Here is a 19,024-nt window from a genome sequence, read left to right as displayed (position 1 = left end):
TTCTCCAAGTGACTAGAAGTCGCTTCGCCAGAGCGATAGTGCGGTCCCACATTGTAGTGCGGTCCGAAGGGAATGAATCATTCACACATGACAGATGCTCCATGAAGTCATTGATCCTACCAAGTTCAGTGAAATCGGCATCTAACATCGATTTGTTATGATTTTAAAGTTCCCTTTGACCTTTGAGAAGAGAGAATTTGAAGCACCTATGAAAACCGCTAGGAGGCACCGCAGCTATAAGGTTACATAGTGCATAGCTTTGCAGAAACCCCGAAACAGGTGCCAAAATAATCAAAATGACTTGTTTTTGAAAACCTACATTGATACCTACAAACATGTGCGAACAGCACTATCGCATAACCACTCTTGAACAAGAATAGGTTGTGAAATTTCTATTTGAACTCCACAACATTACTGCGTTTCTTTCTTTAGTACCCCTAAAATTGAAAGTGGTTCATTCCCTTTCAAAATGGCATCCGAGACCAAAAGTTCCGAGTCCCCTCCCCAAGTTTCGGCATGTTTCAGCCCAGTCCTGGTCAGCAGTGTGGCCTACCTCGGCTCGATCGTGTTCTATCTCCTGGCCTTCTATCTCCGTGAGTTCCCGAAGGTTCCATTCCCCGCGGTCGGCTGTCTGCTCGCCTCGGACGGTGACTTTGGGGAGTGGACCTCGGCTGGGTACGTCCTGATGGCCCTGTGGTGTTTCCACTACATGAGGCGGTTTGTGGAGGTTCTGTTCGTCCATGAGTACAAGAGGAGGATGGGTTATGTGGAGTGTTTCGGGGCACAAATCTACTACTGGGTGTTCGGCTTCTGGGTTGGCCTATCTCTGCGGCCTGACATGGGTTACATCAACACCTACCTGCCGCTGTTTATTGTCGGCAGTCTGCTGTTCTTCGTTGGAGAGGTGAGCGCGCGTGCCTCCGTTATCATTGGCGTTGTTGCTTTGATACATCTTTTGCTTGGCATATCTAGATCTCCATGCAGGTCTTTCGGTTGGCAAGCCGGTAGTTGAAAGATATGCATAGAGATGGTTGCTTGGCATTATGACATACTTGGCAAGGCACGTTTGTTACATGTAAAAGGTAAACGGCCGGTTAATGTTTAATGTTGTGTGGCGCAACACTCTGTTTATTATTGTCTCAATCAATTCAACGACTTTTTTTTATGTGGGTTATTCACTTGTCCTACATTCTGTCCTACATACTGTTATTTCAAGTACGGGAAATATTCACAATCTTGTGACTGGCATGTGCAAACCTACGAGGCTATTGACCCTTGCTGATAAGTAACGGTACTAGACGTACTACCCTTATCAAGGTTTTGAAGATAATTAACTAGCTGTACTGGCCGAAATCATAGCGCATATGTATGCACATGTAAAAGGACGTTTTGTACACCTTTGTCGAGAAATACACACACAGCAACAACAACGTAAAGATGGGTTCACACGCATATATATTAAAGTCCGAATGAGGGCCGAATGGAAGTCTTAGCTTCTACCAGGGTCCACGGGTCGCTGGAGAAATAGTAGAAATTGGACAAATATAGACAGATAACATGCTAAACAGGTTAGCTGGCCGAGGAGTATGGTTTGCAACCAGCTGTAACTCCTCTACCATGTTAGACATGTTAAATGGCTGTATTTGTTCAATTTCAATCATTTTCCCAGCTACCTGTGGAGCCTGGTAGAGGTTAAGAATTCCACACAAACCTCATACAGACTTGAGTATATACGCACGTGTGAACCTTAACATCCTAATATTTCCCACGCAGGTTGGGAACGGAGTGTCCCATCTCCAGCTGCGGAGTCTGCGCAGCAACAAGAACAACCACCTGCTGTGCCAGACAAAGTCGCAGCACGTCGTTCCTCGCGGCCTGATGTTCGAACTGGTCTCCTGTCCGCACTACCTCTTCGAGATCATCTCTTGGATAGGCTTTTCCCTGGCCACGTGGGCCCTGTCCGTTGTCGTGTTTCTAGCCGCGAGTGTTCTGACTCTTTGTATTTACAGTTACCAGAAGCACAAGGCTTACCGTACGGAGTTTGATGGTGCCGAGGGCAGGGAGCTTTACCCACCGAATAGGAAGGCTCTCATTCCGTTTGTGTTCTAAAACTGGTTATGCGAATCTCAATGGGAGGGGTGTGGACGTGTGTACTACCTTAGAGTTAATCCATGCAGAATTTGAGCGGGGCTGGGTGGTTATTAACTTTATTTTTGCTTTGCACTAATAAGTTTATTTTACGCTGATGGCGACAGGTGGTCGAAATGTCTACAGAGAAGAAAATAAGGTTGAATACCTTAGCTATAGAAAACTATGTTGAACTTTGTTATTCATGTTTCTTTTCTACCTGGTAATGGTAGCAATATGCAATGATGCTTTTTTACACCTTTATTGTTAGAGTGAGTCAATACTTAGTACATATATTAGGCTAACATAAATATTCATTGATGACGACAGAAACAATATAATACATCTGGTGAATTATTTTCTGTCAGTAGGTACCCAATATTTGAGTAATGAGGCTGATTTACGTGCTCGAGGCACCTCCTCGAACACGGGACCCCCGTTTAACGTCCATTCCGAAAGACGAGTTGACTTAAACTTCACTGAAGAAACCCATCGTGGAATAACCATGTAGATCGGTCCATGTTACTAACAGCTGAGACTTTATTGTTGGAAACTCTGGAAGACGAACAGGGCGTCTCTCCAGTCCATGTTACTAGCAGTTAAGACTTTGTTGCTGGATACCCTGGAAGACGAACAGAGCGTCTCTAAAGTCTATGTTACTAACATCTAAGACTTTGTTGCTGGATACTCTGTAAGACGAACAGGGCGTCTCTCCAGTCCATGTTACTAACAGCTAAGACTTTGTTGCTGGATACCCTGGAAGACGAACAGGGCGTCTCTTCAGTCCATGTTACTAACAGCTAAGACTTTGTTGCTGGATACCCTGGAAGACGAACAGAGCGTCTCTCCAGTCCAGCAGCCCTAGCACCACCGCCAGATGCCACCACTGGTGCCCATGCCCCACGTAGTCGAACCGGCCTGGGGACAGAGAACATGTCAGGGTGATGTGCGTAGCAACGTGAACGAGTCTTACTGTCCAAGCAGAGGTTCAGCTCTGGCTGTTTTTTAGGCGTTTTATCTTGCTTTTTTTATGTTGTGCTGTTTCTTCATGTCTTCCAGTTTGACGAAGGAAAACAGCACAAAATAGTAAGCCCAATAAAACGAGTAAAACACATCAAAAAAAGCAACAAAAGAGAGTAGTAGTAAACAAGCCTACTATTGCAAAGTCGAAATAACCAATAAACACATGACATTGTCTTACCTGGGAACCAGACTTGTGGGATGTTTTTGATATGAAATAACAGGAACGCTGCAATGTAGATACCGCCATTTCTGAAACATCTGGCGGGATAGATCTGTAAAACAAAAAAAATGAGACATTAAAGAATAATCAAAATAGCAATACCCGTGCCCAACACCATTAGAACTCGATTTAAGAAAAGAAAACAAAGCTTAGGTACAGGAGTTCAACAGGGATATCTTTATTGACACAACAAAAATACAGCGACTTTCTTAAGGTCTGCTACAAATATCTATAAAGAAAAACAAGTACATGAATTACCTATATCTACGAATGAATATCGATATTTCAGCAGGTTGAGTCTGGAGTATCGTTTGCATTATTGGTTCTAAGGTCTGTTAAATTAAGCATTCTTTGATATATTTGCCTATTTGAACACTGTAAGGGTTATCACCTTCTAGGATATAGTTGAATTTATCTAACGAACAGAACGTATCAAATTCTTTCGAGCAGGCGGAAAGAAATGCGAACAGTCTTGTGCGTTTATCATCATATCGTGAACAATGCATGATAACATACCCAGGCTGTATCACTTCCCCACCCGCCATGGTAAAGATAAGACTGGGCGATGAAGGCAAAGGAAAGGATGGCCAGGGGAGGCCCGATGCCGACGAGCCGGTTCTCCGGGCGGACCCAGTGGAAGCGGTACTTGGGGTGGAGGAACATGGCGGCGTACGGGATCAACATGGTCACGCACAGGATCTGGTAAAACATACGCCAAAACTGCAACCATAGAAATACAACGTCAGACAAAAATGCAGGTACAACTGAAATCGTCTACTGTACGCACTCTACTCTGCTCTACTCTAGTTCGACTCTGCTCTGCTCTGCTAGCGCTCTACTCTGCTCTACACTACTCCCTACTCTACTCTACTCTACTCTACTCTACTCTACTCTACTCTACTCTACTCTACTCTACACTGCTCTACATTACTCTCTACTCTACTCTACTTCTTACCATAGAGCACTTGAAGCAGTACGCCACGAACGTCGCCAGCACGGCCAGGATGGTGAGGACGATGCCGAACAGATCTAAGCCGAGCCCGAGAGTGAAGACGGACCGACAGCGGTGCGGGGTGAATATGTGATACGTGGCGGAAGACAGAAGTAACGTCTACAACAGAGGGTACAAACGTCAGGTTAGTTCATAAGACTTTTATTAGCCCACTTCTCTGATTTGTATTCAAGCCAATGTTATGAATGACTTAGCGCTTCTGCGTATCTTATCATTCATATCTACTCTCTCTATATATTGTTGTGTCTCCACCTGAGTTACATTTGTATAGCTATGAGTATCGACAAGAGAGGTATATGGGAAGTGCAATAGGAACCTTGAAAACGTGTCTAACATCGTTATAATATCGGGTGTATAAAGGAGACTGGTTGTTCGCGAGCGGTTCTGATGTCTTGTGGTAAGGAGTTTCAGGTGACTCAGAGTATCTTAAAGACATTCGCATTCTCACCTGATCGAGGTTACATTTACAAGAACGTAACGAAACGTCTTGTTGCGAATTCGAAGGATTATATACTGACCTGACAGATGATGGAGTAGATCGCCGAGATGACGTAATCCATGTCGTCTCCATGGCGACCGGGTATGGTGACGTGATGGTCGTACAGCCCCAGGATGAGGAACGCCACGGCGGGGACCACGTGCGTCAGGACGTTCCCTGTCTCGTTAGACAGTCTGTAAGTGCTGCAGGGAACCATGATGAGGAACAAATCGTTAGTTATTGATGACACATTTCGATCCTTTAATTGTCCTGTGCTTCTAGTTGTAAGACGGACGCGTTGTTTGTAGAATATACTGCTGGTTTAGACTTAAAACATATAACCGTTATGCTTGAAATAAAGAAGAAGGGTTATGCCAGGGTTACAATACTTACAATAACATTCCAAACCGTTGCCCTACCTGGCTGTTTGCAGAAATGTTCATCAAGAAATATACACATAATGCTCATGCTAATTTTTCGTGTGTTTTTTTGTGTGTTTTTGTGTGTTTTACATCATACTTGCCTTTCCTGCAAATTGCCCGGCCGAGCCCCGGTTTGGAAATGTGACCTTGACATTATGCGTCATTGAAGCATACGTTTTAGCTAGATAAGAATCGCACACGTCGTGAAAAGATTAGCATTCAATTCAACTTTCAAAGCAAAACACAACATTGCACAAGGTAGTATGGCGCTTTTGAAATATTAACTTATTTTCCGGCAAATTAAGGACCAATGTTCACCTTTTAAGACACTGGAGCGTGCTTAGGTCAGTCATGTACCCGGACACGACATGTGGACACATGTAGATTTTCTTCCACACCGGAAGTTCGTCATACCGACATAGTTTAGCTCTCGATCCTTGGACGGGACAAGAAAGGAAGAAAGAATGAATGACGTAGTGTGAAAATCACAGTATTGTGAAAAACACAACACGTACCTGTCAAGTTACAAAACATATCGAAAAATCGACACGTTATTTTTTAAATAAGATTACGACATCATAATACTACTAAAAATTCCGCGAAATGACAGAACATTTCCTCTGTTTTTCCTACTATCATTTATATATAAAGCAAACTCGATGCCTAGATCTTTTACTTATTGGTACCCTACCGGCCAACCCCATAATAACTGGGTAAACTCGAGTGGTTCAACGGGTTGTTGTGTCAGACGGTCACTCCCAAAACATTTCTGACTACCGGAATTCTTTGGTCACTGAAGCATTTCTGCCACCGTGTAAATCATTGTATTACGTCTTGTAGAAGAGTGATCTTACGTAGTTACAACTGCTGATGCGATCTAAAAATTTAAAAACTTGTCAGGTTGTCAAGGGACTTACCTGTCATTCTGTTGGTACTATGGTCGCTCGGGTCTATTCTGACGTTCGCCATTTGTGACTCCTACTTTCCTTTTGCTGTGTTCTGTTGGTTAATGTCTTTGACATCAAGTTGAAACAACTAGTGGATCCGTGTCGTGTGGAGTCGGTACGATCCGTTCTATGTAGGTTCAGCCCGTCCGTCGATCCACCTATATCCACCGCACCTTCTCTAAATGTCAGACTACTGACGTGACCCGATCATATCACCCTTTGACTGGTGCGACGGGATATGACGTCACTTTCTCTTAAGAGCCCGGTATCTTGTCCCATCTGTTAAGTTTTGAGTTGCTAAGAAGCTTTGGTTATCTGGATCTGTCTAACGTTGTTGCTTAGATCTTAATTCTGACTGTAATGTCTGTATTGTACAGTATAACAATGAAGAAATCTACTGTATTGTCAACAATAACAATACGGAAAGATTTTTAAATCAGTATGAAAACGTTGGAAGGGCGTTAACCAAACAGAACAAATAGAGCTTGGTTGTATGCACGGCTGAACGAAAATGAATAAACATATCCGCATAAACGTTGTGACCAGGATTTAAAATATCACTCCAGACTGCTCAGTGAAAAGAAGTGAAGAAGAGTCGTTGTTCGCTTTGCTGTTCTTTAATTCATTCTGATTCGACTAGACCAAGACATGTAGAATACTTTGCCGAAACATTAAACGATTCTTCTTCCTGGCTTGCCATTGGTGTACACCAGGAATGAGTATCGATGAATATTATGTGTGTCTACTCAACGTAACCATGACAACATCACTCGTCCCATAATTAGAGAGATGAAGGGAGCATCACTTATCATATGATTAAAGTCAGACAGGTCAAATTCGAAGCGTTATGCTTGAGACTAAAAGTCACTTGTGATGACTTACCATTGAAAAACTCAATTTGCTGCAGCCGACGGGAAGTACACCATATACCAAGGGACGTTTTGGTAACATTACTCTAAATTGCTGGCTCGTACTGTGCACAATGTGAAGTGTTTCCACTGCCTCTGACTCTAGTGCCACTTGCTTTACTAAATGGCGTGGTTATACCATTTCTTTCTAAAAGCAAGTCCAGTTTCATACCATTACTAGTTCGCAACGAGGGTATTTTCCGACCCCCTCAGTGACTATCGAGCATTTTCGTAGTTTAATATATGACAGTCATCCTTCGACGTCGACGACAGAGTACCGACGTCGTGGCGTTCTTAGTCGATTCATTGCCTTTATTAATTTCTGCACCGGAGAAGTGAAAGTCCACTTCTTCTTCATGCAGAAATGTATATCATATTCACTCCTTGTCCTGGCATTTTCCGGTGACTAGTTTTATAAGTCCTTTATGGTGCAGTTCTGTGAGTTTTTCAAACTCCCTGTCGATGTGGTGCCACCTGTTCCTGAGCCCTCCCGTGATGCCCCTGTGCGCGTAGTGATACCGGATGGTGCTGTTGTTCTTGTCCACTAGCCACGGCCAGAACCCGTAGATGTACACCTCGTCACACAGGGCGATGGCGGTGGTCACCATCAGCAATCCTGCAAAATGCATACATGCCATTGGTCATTGAAACTGCCATTCCAGTCTTAGGAGGGGGCGAGACCGCGGATTTCATAATTAAGAAAAAACTTTTTTACGCTTTGTGTGTTTGGATGTCTTTTCAGTCATACTTTTAAATTTCGCACGATATTCCAATTATAAAGTCATGGGTTACACAAATGCGATTTTTAGGTCACGACGACTTCCCAGCGCGATCGCCGTAATATGGAATTGGGTCTGACTGACTGATCAGCTTAAGAAAAGGAGAATGAACCTGTAATGACGTCCCCTGGATACCCTGTAACACACCGAGAGCTCTAATTTCCCTCCGAAGATACAAGAATGTCTTTTCAACATGCCGTGTTCACTTCAATATTGTAAAGTAGAATTGACATGTCACATAGCAATAGAAATTGTGTTCGGTTATTCATGAAGAGCACCGTTATCCTGACTACAACCTGGGCAAAATTGTTGTTAGCCACTACTTTCCACACTGTTCGTTCATCATATGACATAAACATAAAATGTCAGGGTTTACCCGAGGTCAAGTTCATCTCGTACACCCCTTGCCGTCTCCAGAAGGACCTGGCTAAGCCTTGGTGCTCCGGCCGGTTGTAGATGGCTCTCTGGGTCTTATTGTGTATTCTGGAAATGCAAAGGATTAGATTCAAAACATCTCACACTCATTGTAACTGTATACATGCTACATGTACGGGGTATTTTACGACAAATTTCAAATTGCAACAGTCAATGACCAATGGTTGACCATTTGATGTACAGATTAAAATGAGTAAAACACACATGATGAAAAGGGAATGTATAGGGTCACCTAAGTATATCACGTATTTGAAGCAATGCGTTGTATGTATACGGTATGTGTGACAGTGCGTTGGTGTGTATGAAGTACTTAAAGGTGGGTTTACACCTGCGTATATTTTCATGCCGCATGAGTTCCGTTTTGACATTTTTCGACATTTTGACTGATTTCTTCAATACGCGGCCGCACGCACAAGTCGCACCTCAAACGCATCTGAATCGTTTTTAGAAAGTTTCACGAACGCAGGCAAACGAAAATGTACGCCCAGTTCGCCTGATAGTTTTGGACATGCACAAAACTATCATTCGTACGCAGTTTGGTGCCCAAAACGTTATGGATGCGCAATACAGTGGTCCCACGTCGGTCGATTGCGCTATGAAGACGCTACATGTTTGCGCTTTATACGCAGTAATACGCGGAAATCGCGGTATTGCGAGTACATAGCGTTCTTACAGCGCAGACACAACGCACCATGAGCGACCGTATAACGAATGCACACATAGATCACGATTTAGTACCGTGCGTTCTGCAATCGCTTTGCGCATACTACGCGTCCTGATAGCGTGATCGACGCACACTCCAGATCATGTTGGAATAAATACGAAGGTGCATCTGAGTCCAGACAAAAAAAATCATCTCAAGATGGCAGATCCAGGCCAGGACCGACGAAATTGTACCGGGGGCATAGAAAGCTGGTCACAACTTGCAGGACACCATGAATGTACATGTAACTGGTCCCAACAGAGCCTCTAGGGACGGGAAGATGTAGAGGGACCTGCTCAAGTACTGGGTCAATTTGTGTGACACACGTGCCATTTTGTGTAACAGATATTTGACTTAATTTGCTGATAATGGCACTTTTTTGTGTGTAGAACCACATGATATAAAGGTGCAATATAGAGCCATATTACAACTTTGAAAGAGGGCGTAAGGTTTCATAATTGTTTAATTTACGTGTTTGATAAAGATCTTGAATACGTTTTGTGGTGTGTATGAGTGTGATTTTTATAGTAGTTGAAATACTAAGATGATAGGGGAAATCATTAAGGACAAAGTGAAGACAAACACAATCTTAACAGTGCACATAATTTCTTAAGGTAAATGATGGCCCACATTTCTGTAAAAGCACAGTGTCACTGCTTTACTGCTTCGCAAATGAATAAAAAAAACCTCTTCACTGTTTACTTGTCAATGTTCTACTTGCACTGCCTGTAAACAAAGGCATACGTAGTACAAAGGGTTCCTCTAACAAAAATGCTCTATTGGCAATGCTCGCAAACAAAAGTATATGTAACACAAACTGTTCCTCTGACACACCTGAAATGCGTTTGGAATGCAGTTAGCACCAGGTGCGTCAGGCATGCGGTCGGTAGACGTTGTGTGCGTCCGGAAAACGCCCAACATACGTACCCCATACGAATCTATTCGCAGTACGGAAAATTTTGTTGCGCATTTCAGTTGCAATCATACGCATCTCATGCGAAATGAAAACGCTGAAGTCGTAATTCAAACGCCAGATGGGCTCGACGTACAATTTAATTTATTCCAAAAAAATTCCAAATGTTGGGCGTTCGGCCGCGTATTGACAAAATTTCATGCGGAACTCACGCGCACTTGAAAATATACGCAGGTGTAAACCCACCTTTACCTGAGTATATCATGTATCTGAAGCAGTCCGTTGGTGTGTATGAGTGCACATGTACGTACCTGAGTATATCATGTATCTGTAGCAGTGCGTTGGTGTGCGTACTGCTAGTGAACGGTTGGGACCAGATGTACACGTCCGGATCGTACTGGTCCAAATGTCCCATGAACCTGTGGATATTGTAGTCTGTCCGGAACTTGCGCCACCTAAGAATAAGAAGGAAAACATATCACAAAAAACTTTGTTCAATTGTGTTTGCTCATTGTCTTGTGGCTTTGCAAAGTCAAGGAGAAGACCATGAGGATGCCCTAGTAATCGATGAAGCATTGCTTTAGTTGTAATCGAAAGTTAACGTCTGCATTTGAGCTGCGATCACACCTGAGACGCCTGTGAAGTCAACATCGCTCGCGATGGACATCCAAGAGAGAGAGGGAGAGAAAGTGAGAGAGAGGGGGGGGGGGGGGGTGAGTGAGAGAGAGAGGGGGTGAGTGAGAGAGAGAGAGGGTGTGAGTGAGAGGGAGAGAGGGTGTGAGTGAGAGAGAGAGAGAGTGTGAGTGAGAGGGAGAGAGGGTGTGAGTGAGAGGGAGAGAGGGTGTGAGTGAGAGGGAGAGAGGGTGTGAGTGAGAGAGAGAGAGGGTGAGAGAGAGAGAGAGAGAGAGAGAGAGAGGGAGAATCAAAGATCTGAAAAGGTGTACTGACTTTTCTCTGAGTCTGTCTCCGTTGCAGGTGACGAGGCTGGTACGTGAGCCGATGTCCCGGCGGTACTCCGGCATCACTGGGGCCACGTTGAACCTGGGGAGGAGGACCGGATGTTAGAGGGCTTCACTGTCTTTATCATGGTGCCAACTTTAAACATATTGCCATCTTTATGTAACGTTACATCATAACTTACTTGTTGTTTTTATCTAGGATTCTCTGAGAGCAAAAATGATACATGTACAGCCGAGAATCTGAAAAAAATACTACTATTATGCCGTGATCAAGATGGACTGATAGCCAGCGAAAATTTGGAGGTACGTGTGTTTACCTTTAAAAAGTAGTCACTGCTTGAGGAAAATACTATTAACTACAGTTATACCACAGATAACACAACTGCTGAAGTGGCCAATGTGATCGATATAAACAAGATTATGTATTATATGTAAAGAATACTGCAACACTGACGGTCGAGTTTCTTATACACTCGTTTGCTCTAAACAGTATGGCGTCACATGAATCTGATCGTAAAAAGTCAAACCAAACGATATGATGATGATGGAGGAGCTGAATAACGATTCACACCTGATGATGAATCTAGCCGAGTCGATCTGTTTCCCACAATTGCTGTTGGACAGGATGCCTCCACTACCCACAATGCTGCAGTTCCGAAATCTCTTGTCTGCAAACGGAGACTCCTGGTGAACAGAACGTATTTATTATTGCACTATTCAAACATTATTGCACTATTCAAAACAACATTGTAATATTATACTTTTATTCCATTATTTGCATTTAACGGCTGCAATGTTTGATAACGATTATGTTGCTAAATTCATATACGATACCTCTCCAACTAGAACAAAGTAGCATGGAGTTACTTGTGAAAAGATGTTATTAAAAGAATATTCTTTCAAAGAATAACCTCATTGGCAATCTAATGACGTTTTCAGTCAGTCATAAAGCGAGGAGATTGTAAGAGGTTTTAAAGAGTAAAGGATTTAACATTCGGCTCACCTTCGGTAATTTCCGGTTGAGTTCGTCGGTGATGACGTATCTACTTTTATCCACGAAGTACCTGACGGTGGAGTTGACGGGAGTGTTCCTCTGCGTCATGACGAACAGGTCACTACTGCGAACTTCACGCTCCAGGAGGTCTCTGCAGGGGTGCACGTTTGAAGGGGAAAGACTATGTTATAAAGGGTAAAGTTTGAATGGTTAAGAATATGTTATTTTTCCAGAAAACACCAACCGCATCGAGTCGACTGAAGCTCTTGAAAAAGACGAACATGACATCGCGGTCATGAAGTGTGACGGAAGTCGACTGAAGTAAACATTTACCCGGCACAATTGCCCATCTTCATTTTCAGTTTTAGCTCTGTACCTTTCGAATAGTAATGATTTTATCAGTATCTACTAGTATATAGCCGTTTTAACGACCCTTCAGTGCAACACACCAGCTTTAGAGGCACACGGTGCAACAGATGCTGGGTACATGTATAATACACTGAATAACCTGTCACATCTAACCTTTGTACATCTATGTAGCTATATAATGGGGATGCTCCTACAGTACTTGGTGGCACGGTAACGTGTTCCACTTTACGATACATGTAGTTCAAAGGAAGCGAATTTTTCAACACCTCGATTTTTAGTTGATAACTCTGGAGTTGTAGTACTTGAATGCATGATTATTTCGTATGTTAACCAACCTGAACTCTATCAACCCCGTCCAGTTGAACTTGAAGTTTGGGTCGTTGTCAGGAAGGCTCTTGGCAAAATCAGGCAGGTTGTTCCAATCCTCCTCATCAGAGAGCCTCTTGTACTTTGGCTTGGTGCCATTCGTGGACGCATTGGTGTGTGGAGAAGGGAAAATGTTCTGTGGTTCTTTGGGCGCAGAATTTGACTGGCGCCTTCTGCGGCGACGGCTGGGTTTAGGTGACCGTGGTGGATCAACCACTTTGCTGACGTTTACTATTGAGACGTTCTGATTTCTGAAACAAAAACGTATGGTGATAACTTCTTCGCAAAAATAGAGGATTGCACGAAATGTTACGTACATCATAATTTTGATGGTCGTTGTACTGGCCTACAGACCTGAACATTTCAGTTGAGATAAAAAGTGTTAGGAACCTTTTCTGTTAGTACATATTGGAAGGTTACCTACTGTGTGATACTTAATTGCGAGTGAACAATGAATTGGGCGTGTTACGTTTGAAATCGTCACTCCCATCACCATGGCAACCAAAATCATCTTCCCCTTACCTGGCATCCAATCGAAACGTCAGCAGTAACGTCTCGTTTTCGTCAACTTTCACCCTTCTTTTGATGATTTCATTGACGGACCATTGATAAACTCCGGTGGGATACCCATGGGCAGTCAGGTCCGGAGATTGCACGTGAACCTCCTTAATGTTCCTACAACAACAACCAAACAAACGGAACAAAACAACTCAACAAACCAAGAAAAACTGAGATACAAAAACCTTCAAAAACAAAAGTGTACTGTGGAAATACCGACGACAAATACACTTATATGTCTATGAATCAAAGCAAAGCAAACAACTTATGTTGATGGAAGTGCTGCCCCTACGGCCGGTGAGGCTATGGGACCGGTGAGGTGAGGTGAGATAAAATGATTAAAAAACTCTGATGAGCAAGAAAATTGTGCAGCATAATTTCCTGTGTTTTTCATTCCCTCTGGAAAATATGTTTTGTTGTCCATATATTAGAGTCTGTAAAACTTTAACTTTACCTTTTATAGTATCCCTTACCGTATAAACTGGTTCTGTGACTGTAGCAGGCTTGTTTTGACGTTGTCTGTGTAAGTGATGTTGATCTGGATGGTGTAGGTCCACATGAACACAACCATGGCGGCCATGAACAGCACCAGGACGTAGAACAGTCTCCTGGTGTCCATGGTGAACGGTGGAGCTGCTGGGCACAAGGAAATAAACTGTAAACAATCCACGGTCTTTGTAAATAGATCCAGAATCTCAACATTACGGGAGCAGAAGTTGCTATTTATTCTGCATGAAAACAGTGCATATGGCGGCGAAGCTACGGGTGTGTTTCCTGTCTGCTGGACAATTCTAATCGACCCCTCACTTCTGCTTGATTGTGCGATATCTATTGACCCTGAAACTCAGGGACGAAATCTTGGAGACGGGAGGTTGTGGGTCAACGACCTTAAATTATGACACTGAATCATCTGACGCCACCTGGCTGAGTTTTACCAAAATCAATATCCCGGTCAGGCAAGATCTATAAAGCTGAGCCTATTGTTCTTTGTAACCTCCATTTCTTTGTTTCCAACAAGGAGCTTTAAAGATCCATTGTAAAGCTCATAGGCTTCCAAAGAACCTATTTAACGAGATAATCAGGGCGTTTCCGTGTAACTACCATATTTTGCTGTTCCACACAATGCAGGTCTGCTGGATTTATGGGCTTAAAGCAGGCTATGGTTGTTAGTTATACACTACTGCATTAATGCCTGCCCTGTCATTGAAACAACAGGGCGTGTACTGTCACGAAAGGTCAAAGGCCATTTATTGTTTGGTGCACCGGTTCCCACGCTTTTTACACCACATCAGAGAAGTGACCTTGCTATACTGTTTTATTAAGATGAGTTAAAAGACGATTTCATAAATCAAATAAAACTGACGTCACGTAAATTTTGTCGCCAAGACGAATATGAAATGATGTGGACTGGAATAAATGACCCACCTTTTGTGTCACCAGTAGACATATATCAACGAATGCTTATACCGTAGAAACAATAGTGTAAATGACATGCTAGACCCAATATATTGACTTATCCATATATGTCTGTTTAGTTGTATTGTAAGTAGTTGTAATACACGTAGACCTTACGAAAGTCGATGTACTTTTGTCGTGTCAATAAAGATTTCTGTCTACATATTTCATTTAAAAAATAGACAGTCAAAGTCTATTAAAATACAAAGGCTGTCTTCCGATCCGGTTGTAATAAAACGCCTCTGAAAAACTTAAACAAAATCACCAGCAGGCTGTGGAGCTGAAAACGTTGTTCAAATATCGACTGGATTCACAGAAAATAAATCAACATATGTACAATATCTTACAACACTTTGTGTCCGTTCTCCGGAGTATTCCGAATTTATACACACAAAACTCACCTGTGCCTATGCGTCGGCCTGTAGCTTGTCTGAATCCCATTTGGCTAATGTTATATCGTTATTTGGATTTTTTTTAAACGTTTGCTCAATCTCTGTCTCACGATCTGGGGCAATGGCGGAAGGAAGGTCTCTATGCCTAATTATGTGACGTCACAGACCAGTCGGACCAGTTGACTCATATATTAGCAGTCTTTGACATTTGTTTGGGCCGCCATAATTGGAAACGAGTTCCAATTGCAATGAGATACTCACCTCACCTCACCTCACCGGTCCCATAGCCTCACCGGCCGTAGGGGCAGCACTTCCATCAACATAAGTTTTCCACCTTTATCTAATTCGTGGGTTCTGATTTACGGATTTTTGAAACTCTAACATATGACCACAGAGTGTTGAAAGTGGTTATATACTTCGGAAATAGCAAATTGACTTTTTAACCGTCTGAAAATGTTGGTCATTATTGAACAGCACGTTAAGTAGGGCGTGTCGGAACCAGTTGATACGTGCTTATTTTACAGCGGCTAAAGTGGGGTAACGGGTGTGATAGTGTAATCTCCAAGCAGAGCCTGCGGTAGCATAGGGTAGTATCAAAAGCTATGGCTACCGGAGGCCATACACACTCCTAGGCCGGCTTCACTCCCTTGCCAGCTTTTGATACTATCTTATCTTATGCTACCGTAGGATCTGCTCGGAGATTATGATAGTGTAGCCTGGTGAATTCAGAGCGGTCATTGGGGTGCCCGGCACGCTGCCCATTTTCTGTGGTTTATTTCCAATAAATAAGACGAAATAAACTTGGCGCGCCAATTTAGTCAACCTAAATACCTTATGTATTTAACGTTATACATTTTGTTCCTCTTAGTTTGGAGGTAGTCAGTCCACAACATTCCATAATCAATACAGCGGGCACTTAGGAGCCCGATGACCCCTCTGAATTCATCCGGCTCCAATATCATAATCTCCAAGCAGATCCTACGGTAGCATAAGATAGTATCAAAGCTTGCAGACGGGAGGAAGCCAGCATAGGAGTGTGTTTCGCTACCAAATGGATACCTCCTGGCTGACTACACTCCTTGGCCAGTTTGGTACTATCTTATGCCATTGTAGGATTTGCTTGGAGTCTACAACATCACACCTCACTCCACTCTATCTGTGCAAGAAGACCTGAAAATATCTATGAAAGGAAACTAGCCGTGTGACCTATAGAAGTATGTATTATTAAACATGTGCTTCCAACAATAGCCAGAAGCGGACGAATCATGCCAAATCGTTATTGAATAACCATAGTGTTTGAATTCTTTTCAAACATTCGGACCCAAATATATCGATAACAAAGGAATGTATTTTTGTCTGTTATGGTATGAATATCCCAAATTCATGAAGCCTTGAAAACGACGTGAAACAAAACCATGGTAACAACATAACCATGTGTTCTGGCGTAAATCCTTCCAGAACAAGAAGGCGCCTTATCACAGTATCACGACATTCTATAGACTACTGATCATTCGCTAAAGAGAATATAAAGCTTTTAATGTTTACGTATCCATAGCGGAGGTTGCATTGCGGTTACAGTTGTAACCTGGTAGGTCGCAATGTTGTGCCCTTGGTTGTATTTCCTCACCTGACTAAGTGAAAATGAGTACCTAGCTATGGCCAGGGACGTCCCCATGGATATTACGCTAAATGGAGATCCCGTCTTTGAGGAGACTCACACCCTGGGCGCATTTAAGAACCCACCACACTTTTTTTTTTTAAATAGGGTCCATCCCGGCATGAATGGATTAAATACGGATATACAGCTTGTTACTCTTCAGAACAATTCTGGCGTGTTACGCCATGAATCTATTCACCAGGTATACAAACAAACAAACAAATAAGACTTACAGGTTGATGAGCAAAACGGGAAAGACATCCAGAATGAAGCAAAATGTCGCCACTTGGAGGAATGAGTCACCAAGCGGGCTACGCTGTCTCCTTTTACTCAGATTTTCCTTTTATCCGTTCAGGAACGCGACATGAATTTTTGATGATGTTTTTATAATGGCGTGAGGAATAATGGATTTCAGCCAACAAGGCAACCGCTATCTGACTTGAGGGAGGTGAACTTAATCAAGATGGCATTCGGGCATACCAGTTACTAATGCTCACAAAGTCACGTTCCTATTGTATCCATCAATAGAACAACAGGCTTTATGTTGCGGTTCATCGTGTCTTAATTGTGGAGTTGAATGGTGTAAATGTAAAGGTCAGTTGGTGGCTTTGGTTGGGAAGGTAAAAGACTGTGCAAGGAGTGCATGGGATGTCCTCCGCTTTCCAATGCCCTGCCTAGATACAGTGGATTAACAACCCTCTGCCCCAAAGCCTCAGTGGGCTACGAGACTCCCTTAATTAACTTTAAACTTTAGCACTGGGGTGGCATTCTGGCTAGGTGTGGTGTAGTTTTGCGCAACAACGATATCTCTCTACATTACAAAAAGTCCTCATCCTTTTTATATCTTTACGGTTCGCCATTTCCCACTAACCTCCTTGGTTTTATCAAGGACCTCCACCGTGGATACACAAAATAGCCTGCTTCACTTGTGGTAATTTGTATGCAGTTTGTAGAAGAATTACTAGATGTCGCACCTGTACCACTGTTGAATAGCAAACGTAATACGAGCGATCGCGCTGACGTCACGGTTACGTCACGTGACGTCATGGTAGGCAAAAAGCTGCTGGAGGGCGGGCTGAACCCTCCTCGCCCACCAGTTGCGCGCGGGAAACGCAAACATGCCGACCAGTTGTTGTGCGCTGAATTGTACTAACCGGAAGGATAAAGGCAGTAGAAAGAAGTTTTTTAGAATCCCTGCGGAACCAGGACGAAGGGCTGCATGGCTTAGAGCCTTAAAAAGGTCAGATTTTGAGCAGGGAAAGAAAAACCCGACCGCGGCGTGGACACCACGAGGCCACGAGAGAGTGTGCAGCGACCATTTCATCTCAGGTTTGTGATCTATATGTTTTATATTTTGTTGTTGTCCCCCTTGCATAAATACATTTTTACTGATGTAATAGTGTACTTTTCGTTACACATCTGCGGAAAGCTTAAGTAAGCTTTGTCGCTGATTCATGCCATATCAAGGATAGTGAATATTAATGTTACATGTATCAAAGTTTTACAGCGCGTCCACGTGGGAGGGGGGGGGGGTCTGACTTATAAATAGTGGTAAAGTATCTGGGATGGACGTATACATATATAGTATACCAGAAGTATAACGTACATCACTTAACTGATTGACGAAGACATCTACAAATGTTTTAAAATGTCTTTAAAATCATCTACATCTACATGGGAATACCCCCAGATGGCCCCTACTGGAGCATATTGTGTGGGGAGGCCCCCAGCGGGTAGACCTCCACCTTGGTCCGGACCATTGTGGGATAGTGCAGGGGAAAGAAAGAACCAGACTGTGGAGTTTGATCCACTCACACCGGGATGATCCCCTGCTCTTTTCGATAAGTGTGGTGGGTTCTTTCAGTTTAACATGCCGAGGTGTGTAGCCGAAGCCAGGTACTCATTTTTCACCTTAGTGAAGTGAGGAAATAGGTGTAAAGTATGGTTTAAGTACCTTTCCCAAGGGCACAACAACAAAGTGACCTATCAGGGATTCCAACTCATACTTATCTTTGGATTATGAGTCCTACACCCTAACCACAAGACCAATTGCCACCTCATTTTAAAATCATGTTTATAATACTGACAAGTTCTTTGCTTCTTGCATTGCAGGGAACCCTTCTAAAGACCCTGCAGATCCAGATTACGTCCCAAGCTTGTTTAACCTCCCAACCTCAGCAAGTTGCAATCGTTCAAGAAACCCAGTTGCCAAGAAAGATCGGTAGGTAACATTGGGGTTTTCAATGTTTCTTTATTGAAATTTGATTTACTGCTCATGCTGTTCATGCAGGCAGGCTGTTCATGCCT

At 43.1% G+C, this 19,024-nt stretch overlaps 3 protein-coding genes and 1 long non-coding RNA gene across 6 annotated transcripts; 2 read left to right on the top strand and 2 right to left on the bottom strand.

The window, feature by feature from the left end:
• Window positions 1-445: 445 nt before the first annotated feature.
• Window positions 446-2,282, top strand: LOC118423114 (very-long-chain enoyl-CoA reductase-like). The gene is made up of 2 exons (XM_035831114.1): window positions 446-904; window positions 1,774-2,282. The coding sequence occupies exons 1-2, from the start codon at window positions 470-472 to the stop codon at window positions 2,107-2,109; spliced, it is 771 nt and encodes a 256-aa protein (XP_035687007.1). The 5' UTR covers window positions 446-469; the 3' UTR covers window positions 2,110-2,282.
• Window positions 2,283-2,373: 91 nt separating this feature from the next.
• LOC118423109 (progestin and adipoQ receptor family member 3-like) lies at window positions 2,374-6,458 on the bottom strand. The gene is made up of 8 exons (XM_035831103.1): window positions 6,200-6,458; window positions 5,601-5,718; window positions 4,901-5,063; window positions 4,326-4,481; window positions 3,887-4,090; window positions 3,329-3,422; window positions 2,950-3,045; window positions 2,374-2,882 (listed from the first exon to the last, which is right to left on the bottom strand). The coding sequence occupies exons 1-8, from the start codon at window positions 6,249-6,251 to the stop codon at window positions 2,854-2,856; spliced, it is 912 nt and encodes a 303-aa protein (XP_035686996.1). The 5' UTR covers window positions 6,252-6,458; the 3' UTR covers window positions 2,374-2,853.
• Window positions 6,459-6,838: 380 nt separating this feature from the next.
• LOC118423092 (alpha-N-acetylneuraminide alpha-2,8-sialyltransferase-like) lies at window positions 6,839-17,057 on the bottom strand. 3 transcript variants are annotated; one of them, XM_035831076.1, is made up of 10 exons: window positions 16,951-17,057; window positions 13,687-13,846; window positions 13,178-13,330; window positions 12,625-12,906; window positions 11,930-12,071; window positions 11,498-11,610; window positions 10,916-11,008; window positions 10,279-10,422; window positions 8,293-8,399; window positions 6,839-7,753 (listed from the first exon to the last, which is right to left on the bottom strand). In XM_035831076.1, the coding sequence occupies exons 1-10, from the start codon at window positions 16,976-16,978 to the stop codon at window positions 7,515-7,517; spliced, it is 1,461 nt and encodes a 486-aa protein (XP_035686969.1). In that variant the 5' UTR covers window positions 16,979-17,057; the 3' UTR covers window positions 6,839-7,514. The 3 variants fall into 3 exon arrangements, with proteins under 3 accessions (XP_035686969.1, XP_035686968.1, XP_035686970.1); XM_035831075.1 differs by lacking the exon at window positions 16,951-17,057 and adding an exon at window positions 15,070-15,202; XM_035831077.1 differs by lacking the exons at window positions 13,178-13,330; window positions 16,951-17,057 and adding an exon at window positions 15,070-15,202.
• Window positions 17,058-17,764: 707 nt separating this feature from the next.
• Window positions 17,765-18,938, top strand: LOC118423130. The gene is made up of 2 exons (XR_004831988.1): window positions 17,765-18,046; window positions 18,830-18,938. It is a non-coding gene; the product is annotated as an uncharacterized LOC118423130 (long non-coding RNA).
• Window positions 18,939-19,024: the final 86 nt, after the last annotated feature.

Source organism: Branchiostoma floridae, chromosome 9, assembly GCF_000003815.2.
Source record: "Branchiostoma floridae strain S238N-H82 chromosome 9, Bfl_VNyyK, whole genome shotgun sequence".
NCBI classification, from domain to species: Eukaryota; Metazoa; Chordata; class Leptocardii; order Amphioxiformes; family Branchiostomatidae; genus Branchiostoma; species Branchiostoma floridae.
This window is presented reverse-complemented; position numbering and strand designations above follow the sequence as displayed.

Bases quoted from the DNA above. Each gene is read 5' to 3' on its own strand.
- LOC118423114 (XM_035831114.1), top strand. From the start codon at position 470: ATGGCATCCGAGACCAAAAGTTCCGAGTCCCCTCCCCAAGTTTCGGCA. The intron at 905-1,773 runs GTGAGCGCGCGT...TTTCCCACGCAG, and splicing joins TGCTGTTCTTCGTTGGAGAG to GTTGGGAACGGAGTGTCCCA.
- LOC118423109 (XM_035831103.1), bottom strand. From the start codon at position 6,251: ATGGCGAACGTCAGAATAGACCCGAGCGACCATAGTACCAACAGAATG. The intron at 5,719-6,199 runs GTAAGTCCCTTG...GTCCCGTCCAAG, and splicing joins TAGTACCAACAGAATGACAG to GATCGAGAGCTAAACTATGT. The intron at 4,091-4,325 runs GTAAGAAGTAGA...CTATGGTTGCAG, and splicing joins ACTGCTTCAAGTGCTCTATG to TTTTGGCGTATGTTTTACCA.
- LOC118423092 (XM_035831075.1), bottom strand. From the start codon at position 15,109: ATGGGATTCAGACAAGCTACAGGCCGACGCATAGGCACAG. The intron at 13,847-15,069 runs GTGAGTTTTGTG...TGTGCCCAGCAG, and splicing joins AGGCCGACGCATAGGCACAG to CTCCACCGTTCACCATGGAC. The intron at 11,611-11,929 runs GTGAGCCGAATG...TCTGTTCACCAG, and splicing joins TCAACCGGAAATTACCGAAG to GAGTCTCCGTTTGCAGACAA.